Source organism: Lactuca virosa, chromosome 2, assembly GCF_052849685.1.
Source record: "Lactuca virosa cultivar CGN04683 chromosome 2, Lactuca_virosa_CGN04683_v6, whole genome shotgun sequence".
Classification (NCBI taxonomy): Eukaryota; Viridiplantae; Streptophyta; class Magnoliopsida; order Asterales; family Asteraceae; genus Lactuca; species Lactuca virosa.
The window spans coordinates 20277657-20299531 of NC_136427.1; the positions used below are offsets into that span (position 1 = coordinate 20277657).

Here is a 21875-nt window from a genome sequence, read left to right on the forward strand (position 1 = left end):
AGGAAATGTTTTGGTAAACTATGTTGTGAATTACTTAATTAAAAATGAAATTTGTGGGCTTGAAAATTTGGAATGTTACACAATCATTTGCCAAATGATTTGCTCCATTGCAATAATGACAGTCAATGCCCGAATCTCCCTTAAGTTTCTTCTCAATTTTGGCTTCAGTTGCCTTCACATCATTCTTCTCGAATTTCTTCTTCTCCTCACCCACAGACTTATTAATGAAACTTCCTTTCACATCACTCTACTTCACCTTGGGATTGAAAGGTTTCTTGAAATACTTTTTAACTCGCTTGTTCGAGTAAAAAGCAATCGCTTCATCATCAGAATTCATTAGAAAGCCTTCTTCATCAGAATCATCTTTCTCAACTGCTTCTTTCTCAGACACTTTCAAAACAAGAGCTAAAGGACCTCCCAAACTAAGTTTCGAATCTTCAGCCATCTCATTCAATTCACTTTCGTGAGTTTTTAACTAATTATACACATCATTCAGAGATGAATTATCGAAGATTTGTTGATTCTTCACCATCATGCTGACACTTCTCCATTCCTTACGAAGTCCCATCACAAAAGTGAGATTGAATTCCATTGATGATCTTATGATTCCATAACGATTGCATCTATAGATCAGTTCATTAAGACGATGATAGTAAACTTCAATTGTTTCATTCTCTTTTTGTCTGAACTCTTTAAGCTCCACAAGACACTGCTTAACAGAATTTATCTTCGTTTTCACGCTTCCCTGATACTTTTCCTTAAGAGTATTCCAAATTTCCTTTGCAGTTTTACAACCACAGATGTAATTGTAAACAACAGGTGGCAAGGCACCTCGCAATTCTCTTAAACAATGCTTTTCGTTGTTTTTCAGCCTAGTGGATTGATCAGTAACTGCAGCTGTTGATCCAGATGATCCAATATTTTGAACATTCAATGGAGGTTGAGCGATTCCTGTAATGCAGCTCTAGAGTTCCTCGTCCAGTCCGTTCAAGTAATCCTCCATTCGATCAGCCCACTGATCATAGTACTCTGGAATCAACAGGGAATCTTCATAGAAGATCCTAACAGATGAGAAAATGAAGTCATCGTGTTCATGTTGAAATTCGCCATTAACGTACGCATGAGATTTTTCAAAAGAACTGAAAGAAAATTGAAATTGAATGAATGAATTGATCAGAAACTCAAAAACGATTACTCGATTACACAATTCAAACGCAGAATCGAATCAAAACTGTAGATCAGAGATGATTTTCAGAATCAAACAGTGTGGAAACTTTTGAGACAAACTCGCGACTCAAAAACTGGAGATTCAATTGAAAATCAGATCTTCGCAGTATTGATTCCTGCTCTGATACCAATTGTAGAAGTGTTTAATCGAGTATGAGAATCAAATCAGAGTAAAAGATGAACACAAGAGGTAAATAAAGTATGGTTTAGCTCATATTACTTTCAGAGAACAAGAGTACAAAACTGATAGTAAACATGGGAAAACTCTACTATCAACTCTATGTTCAGCTCCTATTTATAGGAGGCTGAAAGTACAAACAATACTAAGGCTAGACATTACGCTTCGTTATAAAGAAGCCTTAGAAAATACATAGAAAACATACGAAATAGACAAATACACAGACTTCGACATATTACAAGACATTTCGACTCTACACAATTCTCAATATGATGAACCATGGTTGAAGATACGAAACAAACCAAAGAACATCTAAGTAGCATACTGTGTACTTATCCTGGAATCACCAAAGAGATTACAGAAAAGTCACGATAAACCTAGGAATAATTAAAGGCTGGACACAAACGTTGTAAGAACTTGATATGTGCATTTTATGCACCTATTTTGCATGTTTATTTTCGTCCTTTCATAGTATTCTACTTCATAATTCTTGCATTTAGTTAATTATTTGGGCAACTGCATATTTCATTAAGAATGCCTGGTACTTCACCATTTTTGATTTATTTTGTAGGCATTATGGTGCATGGAGCTTGGAGCTTTGGAGCATGAAGAGAAGATGAACCGGTCATTCCATGGCAGAAAACATGAAGACATAACCCGAGTCATTGTTGCATTGTCATCATAGCAAAGGACTACGTTTGAAATGTGGTTCTTGTCACACTGACACGGGTCGTGTTTGTGCTTTATCATCTCATATTTGAGCAACATGACTCGTGGTGAAGCTAGATTGAAGATGGATCCAACAATGAAGACTTATTTGATTTTTAGCAAAAAGCATGGGCCATGCCAAAAACACATGGTCAAGACAAATGGCCATGCCAAAAACACATGGGCAAAAGGCATGGCCATGCCAAAAACGCATGGCCTTATGGCATGCACGTGAACATTAATTAAAACAGGAGAAGGTGTCATTTTTATGAATGGAGCGGTTTCTGGAGCAGTTTTGGGCGATCTTGGGCGATTTTGGGAGAATTCTTGGAGCTTTTGAGAAGACCTAATCATTGCAAACACTTTTGATTTCATTTTTCTAAGCATTAAACATTCCAATACCATCTTTATTCTTGTTTGATTTGTTCTTAGCCATGTGTGGCTAAGAAACACTAGTTTCTAGTTCTTGTTCAAAACATGTTGATTGCTTGACTTGAAGCATGTGATTTGATGTTTTATTTGTGATTCTATTCTAGTGATTATGTTCTTGTTTAAACTAGAATGCTTAAATTTGATTTGTGTTTGATTGGCCACTTTCATGAATTGATTTTTTGTGTAGTTAATTAACATTTAGGGCACCTAATCGTTCTACAAAGTTAATGATTGGTAATAAACAATAGGTTTTCTTATTGTAGAACATTTATCACATGTTTTCACACTTTCGAACGTATGAGAAGAAATGAACATTGTTGGGAAGCTTGTCAAAACTTAATGCGGTTTTTCAATACAATCTAAGAGCGTGTTTATGTTGAATTAGTAAAGCTAGGTCTAGTCAAAGAGCGTGTTTTGGTTAGATAATTTGGCAAGCGAGAGGTATTAGAGCGTGTTTATATCTTTCAGTACCAACTTAGAATAGCAATCATAAATTACATCAAGTCATAATCAGGTTAAATGACAACATTGAGAACTAGAACTGGAAGCACTTTTACAACTTGTTTACAAATCTATTTCATTTTTTGCATGTTTCAAAGTTGATTGTTATTTTTATTATTTGAAATTTGCAAACAAATCTCCCTTTGTGACCAAAGTACCTTGTGCAAAGAGGTATAGACTTTTATCCTGTGTCTTTGTGGTTCGACCCTGCTTGCCTTGTATTACTTTTTAGTACATTAAAGAAGTATATTTGGAGTCTGCTGTACCCCTATTATTTGTTGGGTTTGACATGCCTAACAAATTGGCGCCGTTGCCGGGGACACGGTGTTACTAATTGTTTATGCCTAGATCTTTTCGTACAGGTACACCACTGCCAATTGACTCGGAGATAGAGAAGACTGCGAAGAGGTTAAGGAAACAAGCCAAGCTTCGTAAGAGGCAATCGGTTTCCGGGACTTCTTCATCATCTACCCCTCCGGTCATTAACATTTGGGAGGATATACCCCGCTCAAGTGTGTCCGCATCCGAAACAGAAAGTCCATCACCTTCACCTCAACCATCTTCACCCAGAAGTATCACTCTACCCTCTTCACCTACTCATAATATCCCAAACACTACGCCCACAGAAACCTCAACCCCTACTCATATCATGGGAGATAACCATGGAGGGAATCCACCTCCAAATCCACCACCCGAGCAAACCCTTCGTCAATGGGCGAGGCAAAAGGGTACTCAACAACCTCTTTGCATCACCTATCCGGTAGCCACAAACCTTGAACTAAAATTTGGTCTTGTCCACCTCCTCCCAACCTTTAGAGGCATAGAAAATGAAGACCCACACAAATTCCTTACAGAGTTCCATGTTGTGTGTATTGCCATGAAACCACACAATGTAGTGCAAGACTCAGCAAAGATTGGCATTCCCCTTTGTAGTGCAAGACTCAGCAAAAGATTGGCTTTATGACCTTCCACCGGGGACGGTCAACACATGGGTAGATCTTGCACGCCTCTTCTTAGACAAATACTTCCCAGAAATGAAAGCCTCAGCCCTAAGAAGAGAGATAATTGGGATCAAACAACACAAGAGAGAAACCTTTCATACAAATTGGGAGAGGTTCAAGAAGCTTTGTGCCCGTTGCCCAAAGCATTGTATTAGTGAGTATCAACTCCTCCAATACTTCATTGAAGGCATGACTCCTTGGGAAAGAAGACTTCTTAATGCTTCAAGTGGAGGATCTTTGACTGATAAGAGCCCAACTGAGATTCGGGATCTCATAAAAAACATGGCGGAGGATTCAAAGCATACTAGTCAAGATGAAGATTGGTATACGGATGCACCCCGAGGTATAAAAGAGGTGCACACTCCTCAAATCGAAGCTCAACTATCAGAGTTGACTAAGGTGGTAATGATGCTTGCTAAGGACAAAGGTGTGCAATCCACACCCCGTCCTTGTGGTATTTGCACTTAAGTGGGACACCCAACTTATATGTGTCCTCAATTGCAAGAAGAAGAATATGAAGAAGCAAATGCTATGGGAGGCTATTTTGGGCACAATCAAAGGACTTATGATCAGCCCCGAGGCAATCAAAGGTGGAACAACAACCAAAACATGGGCTACCAACAAAGACAGCCACCCCATTACCAAGCAAGGCCCCCATTCCCACAACAAAATTACCAACCGAGGCAACCACAATCTCCTCCTCAACAAGTCGGGTCCTCAAGCATGTCCTTACAATACATAGTCAAAAGCCTTGCCACTAGCACTCAAAGTTTTCAGCAATAGACCAAGGCAAGCATCAAGAATCTTGAGCACCAAATGGCACAACTTGCTCAATCGGTGAGCAAAATGGAGAATCAAGGAAAGCTACCTCCTCAAACTGAAAAGAACCCAAAGCACAATGCTTGTGCAATTAGCTTGAGGAGTGGAAAGAAATATGAAGGCCCGAAGATGCCCGAAGAAGAAGAAGAGGAGTTGGTGATAGAAGAACCACCAAAGAAGGATGAAAAGAAAGAAAAAATGATGGAGAAAAAGAAGCCAGAAGAGAAAAAGATCACACCACCACCTTTTCCATCAAGATTGAGCAGCAACAAAAAAGAGAGAGAAGATAGTGAAATCATGGAAATGTTCCGGAAAGTTGAAGTCAACATCCCTCTCTTAGACGCGATCAAACAGGTATCTAGATATGCTAAGTTCCTTAAGGAACTTTTCACATCTAAAAAGAAGTTGCGAGGTAATGAGACAGTGAAAGTAAGTGAAAATGTTTCTGCAGTTTTGCAGAAAAGGATGCCCCCAAAGTGCAAGGATCCTAGTGTTTTCACCGTTCCTTGCAAATTGGGAAACCTTTATGTCCCCCGTGATATGCTAGATTTAGGAGCTTCAATCAATGTTTTACCATATTTTGTTTATAAATCTATTGGCATAGGCACTTTAACAAAAACCGAGGTGATTATCCAACTTGCAGATCGTTCTATAGTACACCCAAAAGGTGTATTAGAGGATGTTTTAGTGCAAGTTAATGAACTTGTCTTTCCTGTAGATTTTTATGTGCTTGATATAGGAGATGATGACCACCCAACCTCGAGTTCCATACTTTTAGGTAGACCATTTTTAAAAACAGCAAGAACAAAAAATGATGTCTACAATGGTACATTGTCTATGGAATTCGATGGGGAGGTCATCAACTTCAATATCTATGAAGCAATGAGGTACCCAAGTGATGTTCATTGCATAAATTTTGTTGATATAATCCAGCCTTTAACTGAAAAGTGTTTTGAGTTGACTAACCATGATTTGTTGGAGTTAGTTTTGAGCAAGAATTTTGATAACAATTCAGTCAAAGAGATTGCAGGAAATTTCAAGTTAGATGAAGAGTTGCTGGAAGTTGTGGAGTTCATGGAAGAAAGGAAGAAAATGAGGTATTGTAATACCAATGTGAAATTGCCCATTTCTAGCAAAAAACTTCTTCCTTCTATTGTGCAAGCACCTAAGCTAGAATTGAAGACTGTTCCAGATCATTTGAAGTATGCATACCTTGGAGAAGAGAAGACTTTGCCTGTCATTATATCCAACAAGCTATCCATTGCAGAAGAAGATGAGTTGGTGACTTTGCTGAAAAAGTATACGAAGGCTATTGGGTAGACAATTGCTGACATAAAAGGGTTGAGCCCTTCCTTGTGCATGCATAAGATTCTCATGGAGGACGACTTCAAACCAACCCGAGAGGCACAAAGAAGATTGAATCCACCCATGATGGAGGTGGTAAAGAAAGAAATCATGAAGCTTTTGGATGCAGGTATGATCTACCCCATCTCAGATAGTAAATGGGTGAGCCCCGTTCAGGTAGTCCCGAAAAAAGTCGGGGTCACAGTTATCAAGAATTCCGAGTGAGATTTGGTGCCAACTCGTGTGCAAAATGGGTGGAGGGTTTGTATTGACTATAGAAAGTTGAATGCCTCAATGAGAAAAGACCATTTTCCCTTTCCATTTATTGACCAAATGTTAGAGAGATTGGCGGGTAAATCTCATTATTGTTGCTTGGATGGTTTCTTGGGTTTTCATCAAATTCCGGTAGCCCTGGAAGACCAAGAGAAAACCACCTTCACTTGTCCCTTTGGCACATTTTCTTATAGGCGTATGCCTTTTGGTCTATGCAATGCACCCGCAACATTTCAGAGATGCATGGTGAGCATTTTTTCTGAATATGTTGAAAACATCATTGAAGTCTTCATGGATGATTTCACAGTCTATGGAAACTCATTTGATGAATGTTTAAGCAATCTAACAAAAATTCTGCAAAGGTGCATTGACACAGATTTTGTGCTTAACTATGAAAAATGTCATTTCATGGTGGACAGAGGATTGATCTTAGGTCATATTATGTCCCAAAAAGGCTTGGAAGTTGACAAAGCCAAGATATATGTTATTAAGAGTCTTCCTTACCCGACAAATGTTCGGGAAGTTCATTCGTTTCTTGGCCATGCAGGTTTCTATCGGCGGTTCATCAAATATTTGTCAAAGATTACAGTGCCGATGTGTCAACTACTCCAAAAAGATGCTGAATTTGAGTTTACCCAACCATGCAAGGAGGCTTTTGACCGTTTGAAGAATTTACTCACCTCCGCTCCAATCATCCAACCACCTAATTGGGATCTCCCGTTTGATATCATGTGTGACGCGAGCAACACGGTTGTTGGGGCGGTATTGGGTCAAAAGGTGGATCGAGCACATCATGTCATCTACTATGCATCAAAGACCCTTAATAGTGCATAGAGCAACTACACCACAACATATAAAGAGTTGCTTGCTATTGTTTTCTCACTAGAGAAGTTCCGACAATACCTCCTTGGAACTAAAGTGATCATATATTCGGACCATGCAGCCATAAAGCACTTACTTACCAAGAAAGATTCGAAGCCGAGGTTAATACAGTGGATGCTGCTTTTGCAAGAGTTCGATATTGAGATCAAAGATAAAAGCGGGAAGGAGAACCTGGTCGTCGATCATTTGAGCCGAATAGTTAAACCCGAAGATGCGGCTCCCATCCATGACACATTCCCAGACGAGCACTTGTTTGCTATCCAAACACCACCTTGGTATGCAGATATATGCAATTTCATGGTCACGGGAAAGTTCCCACCCGGTCTCACGAGGTCACAGATAGATAAGATCAAGAAAGATGCGAGAAGGTACATTTGGGATGAGTCGTTCCTTTGGAAACATTGTGCAGATCAGGTAATAAGAAGATGTGTTGAAGAACATGAGGTACAATCTATCCTCAACTTTTGTCATAGTTATGCTTGTGGAGGGCAGTTTGGTCCTCAAAGAACTACCAGGAAAATTTTAGACTGTGGATTTTATTGGCCTCGACTCTTTCATGACTCTTACACTTTTTGTAAAAGTTGTGAGAGATGTCAAATGAATGGCTCTTTGAGTTCCCGAAATCAAATGCCTTTGACCCCCATCTTGGTTTGTGAAATATTTGATATATGGGGTATTGATTTTATGGGTCCTTTTCCTTAATCCTTTGGGAACTTATACATCCTTTTGGCTGTTGATTATGTTTCCAAATGGGTAGAGGTAAAGGCAACAAGAGCTGATGATGCTAAAGTTGTTGTAGATTTTGTCAAGGCTAACATCACATATAGGTTTGGAACTCCAAAAGCCTTGATCAGTGACAGAGGCACACACTTTCGCAACAAAACTCTTGGATCAGTTCTCAAGAAGTATGGAGTCCAACATCGGGTGTCCACAGCTTATCACACGCAAACAAATGGACAAGCTGAGGTGTCAAATAGAGAAATCAAGTCCATACTTGAGAAAACAGTGAACACAAACCGCAAAGATTGGAGTTTGAGATTAGAAGATGCTCTTTGGGCATACCGAACTGCATATAAAACTCCAATTGGGATGTCACCTTATAGACTTGTGTTTGGAAAAGCCTGTCATCTTCCCGTTGAACTAGAGCACAAAGCTTTCTGGGCTGTCAAAAAGCTAAACATGAAGATGGATGAAGCGGGTGTTCACCGAAAGTTAGAGATTCAATAGTTGGAGGAAATAAGAAATGAAGCATTCGAGAGTTCACGCATGTACAAAGACGAGACCAAAGCATTCCATGATAAGTACCTCTCCCGTAAGACTTTTGAGATTGGTCAAAAGGTATTACACTATGACTCTCGACTTAAATGGTTTTCTAGTAAGTTACGGTCCCGGTGGGTGGGACCGTTCATTGTTACTAAAGTATTTGATCATGGTGCAGTTGAGATTAAGAGTAACAAAACTGGAAAAGTGTTCAAAGTTAATGGTCACAGGTTAAAGGTCTTCTATGAAGGTTTCCAAGAGAAAGACATGGAGGTTGATAGCTTGAAACACCCGGACTACATGGAGTGAATCCAAAGGGCAAAGTCGAGCCAAATACTTGAAACAAGGGCGACTAACCGAGAGGAAACTCGGGAGTATTTCTTTCCATTTTTTTACTTGACTTTATTTATTCCGTGTTGTAATGTTTTTAAGTCGTTTTGAGGGTTCCGTACTAATAGTTTTCCTATCTAATGGTCCAGAATAAATTGGTTTTGAGAAAAAAAATAAAAAAAATCGTGATTTTTTGATGTTACCAGAAAGAAAAAGCATGGTCTCACATAAAATCGCATGGGCTAGCTCTAAAACACATGGCCTGATTTTTTTAACCCATGCGTGCGCTTCGAGGTTTTTAAAGAAAAAAAATTAAGCACGGGCTAGCTTGAAAATCGCACAAGTAAAGTTCAAAACGCATGGCCTAAGCCTTAGACCGTGCGTGTAATCGAGGATAGCAAGCAAATAGATACAAATTGCACAGGCTAGCTCCAAATCGCACGGGCAGGAAGAATAAAACGCACGGCCTAGGGCTAGATCGTGTGTCTACATCGTAACTACTCCGCTCAAGAAAAAAAAGCGCACGAACTTTGTGAAAAAACGCATGGGCTAAGTGTGTGCTTAAACTAAAAACGCACAACCCTTGAATTCATGTTTGGATCGTTAGAAAATGCACGAGCAAGACCAAAAACTCACGGCCAGGGCTAGACCATGTGTTGATCGCAGCTTGACGCAACTCACGTGAAGGCAAAAGTCACGGACCATGCGTTTTTGATTTATTTCGTTCCCCATCCCTCACGATCGTGCACTTCTTCTCCCTTCTCTATCAACTCTTCGGCCGAAGCTCATAAACCCTAATCAAACCCTCGATTTTTTTTCAATCAATCTCAGATTAAGCCACAAAGGTATGTTATTATGGGTTCCTAACTTTACCTCATTCATCATCTAGGTTGAATACCTCCATTATTGGGTAAAAATTGGATTTTTCTTCATAAACCCTAGTTCTTGATTTGTATAGTTTGAATTGATTCTTGTATTGAGTTTCAAAATTCTTGCATAGGGTTTGAAGAATAAGCTTGGGGAGGTGCTTTTGGAAGGATGATTGGAAGCTTTCATCTCCAATTGGGCATTCCACCATTGAAGAGTTCAATCTTTCTTGAGGTTGAAGATTAAGTCAACAATGCAAGCCAACACCACAAATTCAAGCGTTTGAATGGTATATTCCTTCTATATCTCAAGTTTTACACATTGATTTTAAATTTGTTTGGCTAGAATTGTTGTGAATCCGTTCTTGTGCTTCATATAATTATTCATTCGTGCTTGTCTAGTTGTGCTCTAGTCTTTGGTCACCACTTGTCTGTCATAAATTCGGATTGTCATCATGCCAAAACGCAAAAATCCAAAGCCAAAAGAATAATTAGAATCCAAATATGGTGTCACCACCATTATTCACAATTCTCTTGAGCACCGTGATCGATTCCTTCACCTGAAGGACTGCGAATATTCTCAGCAGCGGTTTGTAGATATTCCCACTCTCCAAGAACTAGGAGTTTATAATCGTGTCCTTAGATTGTTTAGCAACATCGGTTGGGAGAAACTTCTCACTTTGGCACCAATAGAATCGTATAAAAACACAACCATTGAATTCTTACAATCTTTGGAATTCAATGACAATGCCATATGTCTCTCATTCCGTCTCATGCGTTTGCAATTTTTACCGAGTCTAGACGATATTAGTGGGTTTGTTGGGATTTCTAAATTCAATACTTATGGTCCAAATTAGGCTACATGCGAGAGAAAAATAAGCTTTTCAAAACCCATGCCAAAGCCTTTTGGAAGGAAATCACGGGACTTGATGTGTATGAGGCTCGATCCGCCAAAGCATCTCATATCATCCATCCGGTCTTAAGGGTGGCTCTCCGAATTATTGCTAACATTGTCTTCCCCCAAGAAGACGTTATCAGAGCCGGTAAGATGGAGTTAGAAATTCTTTGGTGCATGTTCATCGGCTTGAAGAGACCACATTTTGGCGCCTTCCTTGCTTCCAAACTTCTCAAGGTCTCTACCAGCGATTCCAGCCCTATCCGTTGTGGCGGGATTATCTCTTATCTTGCCACCCGCCTTGCTTGTGCCGAGCTTTTTGAGAGAAAGCACCCAGATCTCGAGAAAATCACACAAGGCTCTAATACCATCACATCCAATGTCCTTGTAGCCTTATTTTTCTTCCGTAGAGAAGGTGACGGTAGCATCACATGGTTGGTGCAGGGTGAGCTACATTTCCGAGTTCCTGCTGGGGACTTCAGTTCCCTCCAGCTCCAGCAGGACATCACTTAGACTCGGTGGTGTCTACCAAAGAATACTTCTGCAGATTCCATTCCACACGCTATCGCACCCATCCCGAGAGCTCATGAGCAGCCGGTCGTCGGCCACAAAGAAGACATCCCTATTCCTCCCGCTCACTCCACTGCTCCCACTGCAGGGGAATCCACTTCTGTTGCCCCGGTAGAGACCACACGTTACTTCTACACCTGGCGGGAGACTCAGTACCATGACACATACATAAGGCGTTTTGATCACCTTGATCAAGCTATTGCCGACATTCACGCTGATTTGTCTGCAACCAACACTTCCGTTCAGCAATTGACACAAACGGTGCAAGAAGCTATGTAGTTCATGCAGTGTTGGGCCCCCCGCGGTCAGTAGGTTGCCCTACCCTCTCCGAGCATCGAGGACGATGCTAAATCTTAAGCTTGGGGAGGGGTCTTTGTACATTAGGTTCTAGTTTCCACATGCATTTCATCAAAAAAAAATCATTTTAAAGCATTATTTTTACTTTTCTTATTTTCATTTTTTTCATGCATTCATTTTAAAGCATTCAAAAATAAATAAATAAATAAATAAAAATCAATCTAAAGGAGCCTAATCTTCTTAAATTAGTGAAGTGGTAAATTAGTCGTGGCTTGAGACTAGAACTTGTTCGTTTTTCATTAAAAATCCTGATATAACTTAATCACACACGAACACATCTCCCGAAGCTACTCGTGCAAAACAAAAAAATGATAAGGTTATCAACACCGAAGCATAACGACAGACATAGTTTAGCCCTTGGAACACACTGATGGTCTTATGAGTAGTAAGTGCTCATTCATATCCAAACTCCAAATTCAAAAGAGCCATAAAATGAATATAAAATTTCAGTGACTCGAATCCTCCAGCGCTCTAAAAAGTTTTTTCTACCTATTCCCTTCTAAAACCCTGCTTGGGGACATTGTTTCCAACTATACTTACGGGTCTTTGCGCGTTTACATCAGTCCCCCAAAAAATGTCTTAGAAGTCTCTCACGGTAATAGACTGTGAGATGTCCCAACAATAGAAAGAGTCAAGGACGAAAATATAAGGAAATAAGCCTAGCAAACAAATTAAAAAAAAAGAGGTATTATGCGTTGTCTTAGCTTTTCATTATTATAAAAAAAACCAAAAAAAAAATTTTAAATAAATATTATTAAGTTAATCTGTGACCTTTGGGACTCGAATCAGTAAACCCCAAGGGGTGTTCTACACCTAATTGCCTAAAGCTAAATTGTTTGGGACTGATTGGGTTGAAAGTTCGCTACATGGGTTCCATAGAAAGTCATTTACTTAATAATAACAAAAAATATATAGATATGTTTAGATATTCAAATAAATCTAATCTGTGGCCTTTGAGGTTCGGGCAAGTAAACCCTAGGGATCTCTTTAAATCTAGCACACCATGGTCATCTGGTCTGGATGTGTTGGTTGGAAGCCCGCTACATGGATTTCAAAGAAAGCCAACAGTTGTATTTGTAGGAAAATATAATTAGATAGTTTGTATATATTTTTGTTTATAGTTTAATTGAATAATATGTTTAGGAAAAACGCTTGGCTGCCAAAAGATTCCTTTGGACTTGGACTTGAACTTATGACATTGAGACTGACTGTAAACTACTTTGACTGGTGTAAGTGGTTTGAAACATGTAACCAATCTGGGTAAATATTAGGTAACTTTTACAAAATATTTTTTAGAAAAAGATTGTTGTTAGTCAACAAATAGCTGGAGTCGGTCATTGTCATGCTTTTTAAAATGAAAATGATTAAGCATATTTTGCATCACATGTTTTCACGAGAGTAAGACCATAATTTGTTTCATGTGCTAACCTAATACCTGTAAAAGTGAACAAGTGTTTTAACTTTTGATTTTGTTGAGTTGTGTTATGGAATGGCTAAAAATCTTGTTTTAACTGTTATATATGTCTTTGTGGGGGTTAATGTCAAGTTATCTCAAGGAACGGCATGTACACCTTCGACTGTATGACACAATGAGGTAAATTGGATTGAATCTGTTCGTTTTGTTTTGATTTGAAAAAAAATATCTTTGAAGCTTTGTTAATCTTTTTATACATATGTTATTTTCATTATTTTTTTCTTTTATTGCATGCATTCACTCTCAATTCTATTAGTCTTTTTCGTTCCTTCCATTCTTTTCATCTTAGTTTCTTTTTAGTCACCTATCGTCTTCTTTAGGGTGATTCTTAATTTTGTTCTTTCTTGAGGACAAGAAAGGTCTAAGCTTGGGGAGGTTTGATAGGTGCATTTTATGCACCTATTTTGCATGTTTATTTCCGTCCTTTCATAGCATTCTACTTCATAATTCTTGCATTTAGTTAATTATTTGAGCAACTACATATTTCATTAAGAATGCATGGTACTTCACCATTTTTGATTTATTTTGCAGGCATTATGGTGCATGGAGCTTGGAGCATGGAGTTTGGAGCTTTGGAACATGAAGAGAAGATGAACCGGTCATTCCATGGCAGAAAACGTGAAGACATAACCCGAGTCATTGTTGCATTGTCATCATAGCAAAGGACTACGTTTGAAATGTGGTTCTTGTCACACTGACACGGGTCGTGTTTGTGCTTTATCATCTCATATTTGAGCAACATGACTCGTGGTGAAGCTAGATTGAAGATGGATCCAACAATGAAGACTTATTTGATTTTTAGCAAAAAGCATGGGCCATGCCAAAAACACATGGTCAAGACAAATGGCCATGCCAAAAACACATGGGCAAAAGGCATGGCCATGCCAAAAACGCATGGCCTTATGGCATGCACGTGAACATTAATTAAAACAGGAGAAGGTGTCATTTTTATGAATGGAGCGGTTTCTGGAGCAGTTTTGGGCGATCTTGGGCGATTTTGGGAGAATTCTTGGAGCTTTTGAGAATACCTAATCATTGCAAACACTTTTGATTTCATTTTTTGTAAGCATTAAACATTCCAATTCCATCTTTATTCTTGTTTGATTTGTTCTTAGCCATGTGTGTCTAAGAAACCCTAGTTTCTAGTTCTTGTTCAAACATGTTGATTGCTTGACTTGAAGCATGTGATTTGATGTTTGATTTGTGATTCTATTCTAGTGATTATGTTCTTGTTTAAACTAGAATCCTTAAATTTGATTTGTGTTTGATCGGACACTTCCATGAATTGAATTTTTGTGTAGTTAATTAACTTTAGGGCACCTAATCATTCTACAAAGTGAATGATTGGTAACAAACAACAGGTTTTCTTATTGTAGAACATTTATCACATGTTTTCACACTCCCGAGCGTATGAGAAGAAATTAACATTTTTGGGAAGCTTGTACAAAACTTAATGCGGTTTTTCAATACAATCTAAGAGCGTGTTTAGGTTGAATTAGTAAAGCTAGGTCTAGTCAAAGAGCGTGTTTTGGTTAGATAATTTGGCAAGCGAGAGGTATTAGAGCGTATTAATATCTTTCAGTACCGACTTAGAATAGCAATCACAAATTACATCAAGTCATAATCAGGTTAAATGACAACATTGAGAACTAGAACTGGAAGCACTTTTACAATTTGTTTACAAATCTATTTCATTTTCTGCATGTTTCAAAGTTGATTGTTATTTTCATTATTTGACTTTTGCAAACAAACCCCCCTTTGTGACCAAAGTACCTTGTGCAAAGAGGTATAGAATTTTATCCCATGTCTCTGTGGTTCGACCCTGCTTGCCTTGTATTACTTTTTAGTGCATTAAAGCAGTGTATTTGGAGTCTGTTTTACCCCTGTTATTTGTTGGGTTTGACACACCTAACAGAACTATACAGAACAAGAAATGCATCTCTCTCGATTTCCAAGTGGGAGACTATATAACTTTAAACACCCCCCCTTTTAAAGGAATAATACGATTTAGAGAACATGGAAATTTACACCTGCGACACAAAGGACCTTTGAATTTTTTTACAGAATTAGTCCTATTGCGTACCTACTCAAACTACTTCACCAGATGAACGATAAGAATGACGTTTTTAATGCGCCAAATCTCAAAGAAATGTTTGTCCGATAAAATTCTTTCTATTGCTTAATAAGGTGAATTAAGAAACCATACTAGTGTCCCGTGCTTGTTAAGTGCATGTGGGAGAGTTATATATAACAGTCAATGACCTAAAAATTACTGGTTCAAGCCTTATTTCCTTATCACTTGTTTGGGTATGGGCTAGAGTAGACTCAATCATTCGATTAACTATTCGATCTTAGACCATTAACGACTATCATACGTAAGGTGACTATAGAAGAATCATGTAAAAATCAAACGGAAGATGTGACAACCGTCAAAATTTGAGACAGTTCTACATTTGAATAAACTTATATGCACATATAGGCATGACACATACTAGACTTTGTAACTAGGAACTATGTTATAACCTACTAGAAACTTGGAAACAAGTAGAATCGAAGGACAGTGTACTTAGATTTCACATTGGTATGTGAATTCTACAACTACTTAACTGTAATGACTATCCATATTCCGGTCATTCCTTGAATTGAACATCTTTGCATGAAATATGTAGACACATCATGCACTTGACCTAAAAGTAGAAATTAGGTCAAAGTCTCATAGAAACTTAAGTCAAAGTTGAAACTAGGAATATTATACTTTATTCATCAAATTCACTTGAATTTCGGAACCACTACATAGAATGCCAATAAACCGATAAAAATTAATTACAAACATTATTTCTAACTTGAATAAGAGTTGGGAAACCCAAAAACCATGTGAAGTCTCAAAGATTTAATTTAGTTTGATATCCAAACATTTACGAAATTCCTTAAAACCCTAAAAGTCATAAATACTTAAATTTGTGAAGTTTTATATTAAAATCTCATAAAAGTTTTTATAAACACTATAATATCAAATTAATATATTTAAATGTGGAAATATAATCAAGGAAATTAATTTAATTCATTAACATTAACCTTACATTTATAAGCTAAAAATCCAAGAGTTATGAACAAAATTTATATAAAATACACATTTTATATAAATAGAAAAAAAAAATTATAAAAATTAAGGAATTAATAAAAAAAATCAAATATCCTCTCTCCTCTTCAAAATTCAGAATCCCTCTCTCTCCCTTCATTTCTCCTTCTAAAGTCAATCATTTTTACTTCCCATTCACTCCACCTTTCTCTTTCTCTCTCTAAAAACTTCTCTCTCCCTTCTCTCTAAAGTTGACGAACATAGAAGCCAAATCTGTGGGAGAGATTTAGCCGGTCAATTCTTCATGAGTTCATAAGCATCTCTATATTTTGGTGGAGTATAACCCCAAAGAGATGACGAGAGAGATGAGTTATCCAGAGAGATAGAATCTCTCTTTTCTCTCGTTTCTTCTCTCTAAAACCCCCACTCTTTACCTCTATGAATTAGCTCCAAAACCCACGAAATTTCTAGAAAAAATCACTCATTTTACTCAAGAATATTCATCATTTGAAGTTGATCTTCAAGGTAAAATCAATTTTCATACATTTTATTCACTTTTCTTTCAAAAATATCAAGTTTTCTTGCATTTTTCTTCTCCATAAACACTTTTCTTTGAGATTATTCAGATGCATGTAGCGCCCTATCTTTCATTAGTAATTTAGGAAACGATTATATAAATTAATAAGAATAATCATACAAATAAGGAGAAATATTCTAAAGAATTATATCGATGAATAAAACAAATAAAGGGCATTGGATAAATTGAAGTGATTAAATAACAATTAAAGAAAATAAATAAGTAATTAATAATTATAACAATAATTAAAAAATGTATAATTATGGGATTTGTAATCATTTCTAGGAAAGGGGTTAAGAGTGTTAAGTTTTAAACTTATCGTTGTCAAGAAAATTGTTTTCGAGGTTAATAGTGTCATTATGGGAAAGATGGAGGGCTGGAAACGAAAATTTCATCAAGACATCACATTACCGACGGGATTCTTTTGTTGGACTCGTTCCTTAGGGCTAATCCTTTTTATTGCTTCGTATATCTTCAATATCCAACCCTAATGGTCCATTGTAAGAGAGTATGGCATTACGGCGTAGAAGGGGAGACGAGAGAGAGCGGGATCGAGAAAAAAAAAAGGAGAAACCGGGAAGGAGGGGCATCGCCGGAAGTTACTGTCGAAGTTGAAGTATCTATAGAGGGGAGAAGTAGTTGATTCTGAAGGGCAATCCCGTTCCAGTTAGGTACCATTCCTTTGTTCTTTCTTTTTCTTTTTCTTTTTCTTTAACCGATCATCACCATCACCATTATGGCCGACAGCCTAGGCTACCGGCTGTGGTTGTGAGTGTGTGTGTGGGTGTTGTGACATGAAGTATTTTCAGATTCTTCTCCCCGATTCTTTTGTCTTTGTGTGTGTAGTACTTTTTATGTTTGCATTTCTTTTTGACACCACCACTGTAAGCCACCATAAAACCACCATCGGCCGCCTCCTGCCACCGGTGAGTGGCCCCACCTGCCACCATAGGCCTCCATGGATAGGTGGCTGTGGGTTTTCCCTTTGTTGTTAATGAGTTTTAAGGTCATATGCCATGCATTCAAGCATTGTCCCCTTTGTTCCCCTTTATAACTATCTATTTTCCTTTGTGGTGGTTGACCACCATTAGACCAACACTTAATGATAAATCTGTGAAGGACTCGAATTTCTAGCCATGTGGTATTCTAAGAGCTTAATGGGTTGAGTTGGTAACTTAACCCTAATATGAGAAGAAAATGATATATTATTGAAAATCCCTAACTTTGAGACCTTATTAGGCCAAGCAGTAAGCCCTTTCTGAAAACTTCTTTAATACATCTTGTTAAGCCAATATGTAATCAATTATGATGTCTAAAGTCCTAAGGTTAAAGCTTAACCATTAAGTCCTTAATAAAACACCAAAAGTGAATGAAAAGCTAAAATGACCTATTTTTCCAATTCTGCCCTTCAACTTCTAAAATCCGTTTGAGTCAATCCGAGCATCCAAAAATCACGAGACTTACTTTTCTGGAAAGCTTAGTATGTGTAGTTTGTTAATACTTTGAATCACTTTTCCAAATTCCAAACTTTTGAGGGGTAAAATGGTCAATCTTCTCTTAATGGTCCGTGTTGTCATAGATTTCATGTTCTGTGTTCTAAAAATCATAATAAATTCCCCAGAACTCCAAATGCCAAAATTCCAAATCCTGTAGTTAGATATGGATGTCTAGTTTCCTCCATATAAACGTCATGATTTAATTCCTAGCATATTTGAACAATTTATTCAAAGAGTTAAGAGGGGTCCAGAAATTTGCTGAAATGTAACATCAACTTGTGATGTGCATATTTAATTCTACAAAACTCCAATTCATGAAGTAAGTGATCTAGATAATGGTTGGTACCAACAATATGTGCTAGGAATGTGTATGCTCGCTAGGAAGTGATCTAGATAATGGTTGGTATCAACTTATGGTTGGTACCAACAATATGTGCTAGGAATTTTTATGTTATGTTATGTTTTATGTGATATGTGTAAGTAAGTGATCTAGATAATGGTAGAGTAATGTGTATGCTCGCTAAACGTTATGCTTACCCGTTGTTATTTAACATTTTTCAGGATCATCAAGTTTTAATAAAGAAATGAGACCGGTGTGACTGCAGGCGACATTCTCTCAAAGACTTATATAAAAAAATGTTATGTATTTAAAGTTGGGATGTTTTTTTTCCGCTAATGTTGTCTTTCAAATAATATTTTATAAGTATGATTGGAAGTTTTTGATGACCTTAATTGTAGTTTTCAAAGGGGAACGACTGGTTTTATTTTATGAGGATTTAATATTATATTTTAAATATAAAAAAAAATTGGGTCATTACAATGCATGTTCATGCATGTCGAATTTGATGAGGAATGTGGTAGGATTTCACCCAGAAACAACATGCATAATGTTAGAAGGTGAAATCCAATGATCAAAACCTAAATCAAATCCATCAACTTGAGTTTTACAAGTTTTAAAGATCCAAAACCACATGCATTCAAGTTTTTCATTTAGAAACATCATTTTGAACAAAATAAGTTTATTCATGGTCTTCAAATCATAATGCATGTGATGAACATCAAGCTTAAAGGCGTGATTATCAAAGTACATTGATAAGGATGCTCATAAAGGATTTATTCATAAATAAATATCTACAACTTCTTTTCTACTCAAATCCAATTTTCCCAGAATCCAAACAACAAAATAGGATGATCTGGAAATTTTCAGAAAATAACTCGTTTTTCTCGATTTATTGTAGTTTTTGCAAGAAAATAGAGCAATAATTCATATAAAATACTTTTGATGATTAATAAATTCTGGTAAAATTCGGGTACTACCTAAGCACCGATTAAAGACTTTTCATGAAGTTGTATGCATTTATAAGGTTGTTTTCTGTTAATTTCTAATTTATTTTTGTTGAATAGAAATAAATAGAAATATACAATCATGAACGTCCAAAGTCATATTTCATAATTTTCGCATCTTCTAGACATCGTAAAGACTCCATGAAAATTTTCAAATTTTTCCAAGACAATTTCTTTTTTTTTCCCCGATTTAATGAATGGTTAAGGGGTTAAATTGATGAAAAATAGATACAGTTATTCCAAAATAATGAAACTTCATCAGAATATCTTATATTACATATAAATCATAAATAAAAAGTTTAATGAATTTTACCTATTGTTTAATAATTTTTCACGAATATTAAATGAAAAAACAAAGAAAAATAGTTAAACTGTTTGAAAACCAGCGTTGATATTTTTTACAGTTTATATATGTTAAATAACAGTGGCACAGATGTTTGGAGAATTTTATAAACTGATTCCTATTTATTTTGATTTTTGCTATAATAAATACACAAAAAACATAAAATCTGGTTAAACTGTTTGAAAATCAATTTGAGTATTTTTTTTTCCCCAGTTTATATACATTGTATAACAGTTTTACAAAAAGATTGGGAATTTTTATTAACTATTTATTATTTTTCACGATTTTATGATGTTTTCAAGGAATTAAATGATGGAAAAATGGTTAAACATATTTAAAAATCATGAAAATTTACAAGAGGGTTCTAAATTATAGTTAGAACTGAAATGTGTAAAGTTTGAAAATTTTTAGAACTTATCTGATTTAGTTTTGGATTTTTAGTTTGTGAAGCCCTTCCAAAAGTGCTATAATGCATTTCAAACAATAACACAAAATGAGATTTGTCACTTGAAAATCTTAATAAGTCAATTGGTATATGGAAATCTGAATTTTCAGAAAAGTATTTGTAACTTATACAAAACCTAATTTTCACACAATATTGGCATAATTCTATTGTAGAAATTAAGTATACTAGTATTAGATTTTCGACTAGAGACTTATTTGTAACCTTATCGTAGGGAATCGGTAGTAGGACGTGAAGGAAGTTAGCTCAAGGAATCATAAATACCTTCACGTATCATTGTGAGTATTCACACCTCCCCCTATTTTCAGTGTTTAAATGTTTTAGGGTGGAAAAGCATGTCCTAAACTATTTATGTTCATTGTATTTATTTTGACTCGTATCAAACTTGGTTGCTATATTTTGCATGTATGTGTATGTTACACTATTTATGAGGATTGTATCACGGTTAAGTCCCTGGAATCATTTGACACAGCTCATTAACTCTTTTGAGCCCATTGTTATTATGGATAGCGCTATTAGGAGGTAGACAACTCCTCACTCTCACGATTCGCTTGAGTGCATTTTACCATTTTATACACTGTGTTTGCGATACACATAGTAGTCAATAGGGAACGATTCGGTCATTAGGCTTGGGTTGTGAACTCATAAATGGAAACTTGATGCACATATAAATCTTGTATACTTATTTTAGCAACGAAACTTGTGTACTCTCATTTTAGCAACGAAACTTGTATACTCATTTTAGCAACGAAACTTGTATACTTATTTTAGCAACGAAACTTGTTTACTCGTTTTAGCAACGAACTATATTTCCCATGAGAATATGAACTTTGCATCTTATTTTGGCAATATAATTTATTTCTCATGATGACAACGAACTTTGTTTATGCAAACTTATTTACTCATTTTAGCAATGTACTTTTATTTATGGAAACTTCTATCAAATATTTGATTACGATTCATGAAACCAATATTTTTGTAAACCTGTGAACTCACCAACTATTTTTATAGTTGACGCTTGTTTTACATGCTTTTTCAGGAATCTTCTAGTAAGAGGCACCTAAGGACACATCACTTGTAGGAGCATTCACATGTGTTGCTTTTTAAATAAATTTTAATTTCTTTTAAAAATTTGTTCAAACTCATTGTAAATTTGTAATGCTTTTTAATACTATGGTTGGTGTTGTCTTTTAACTTTTTCTATGAGACCCTGTGTACTGTCACACCCCCGTGTTTCCGCTTTAGCGGGGTGTGACAGAAGAGAAATACCCCCAATTGTTTAGCAATATCCTGTCTACAAGTTGAATTTTGAGAAAAAATTTCTTTTAACGGGGGGAGAATGTAACAACTGGTAAAAAATAGGAACAATTGTACAATGCCATATATTAATTATAAGCAATAAAAGATTTAATATCTAAAGCTTCTTAAAGAATTAATCACGTCTTATTTGAAAGAT

The 21875-nt window shown here is 36.6% G+C and overlaps 1 protein-coding gene across 1 annotated transcript; it reads left to right on the top strand.

Moving 5' to 3' along the window:
* The first annotated feature begins 4863 nt into the window (after nucleotides 1-4863).
* Nucleotides 4864-6186, top strand: LOC145157278 (uncharacterized). The gene has a single exon (XM_079076338.1). It carries the CDS (start codon nucleotides 4864-4866, stop codon nucleotides 6184-6186), a length of 1323 nt encoding a protein of 440 aa, XP_078932464.1.
* The last annotated feature ends 15689 nt before the right edge of the window (nucleotides 6187-21875 follow it).

Bases quoted from the DNA above. Each gene is read 5' to 3' on its own strand.
- LOC145157278 (XM_079076338.1), top strand. From the start codon at position 4,864: ATGGCACAACTTGCTCAATCGGTGAGCAAAATGGAGAATCAAGGAAAG.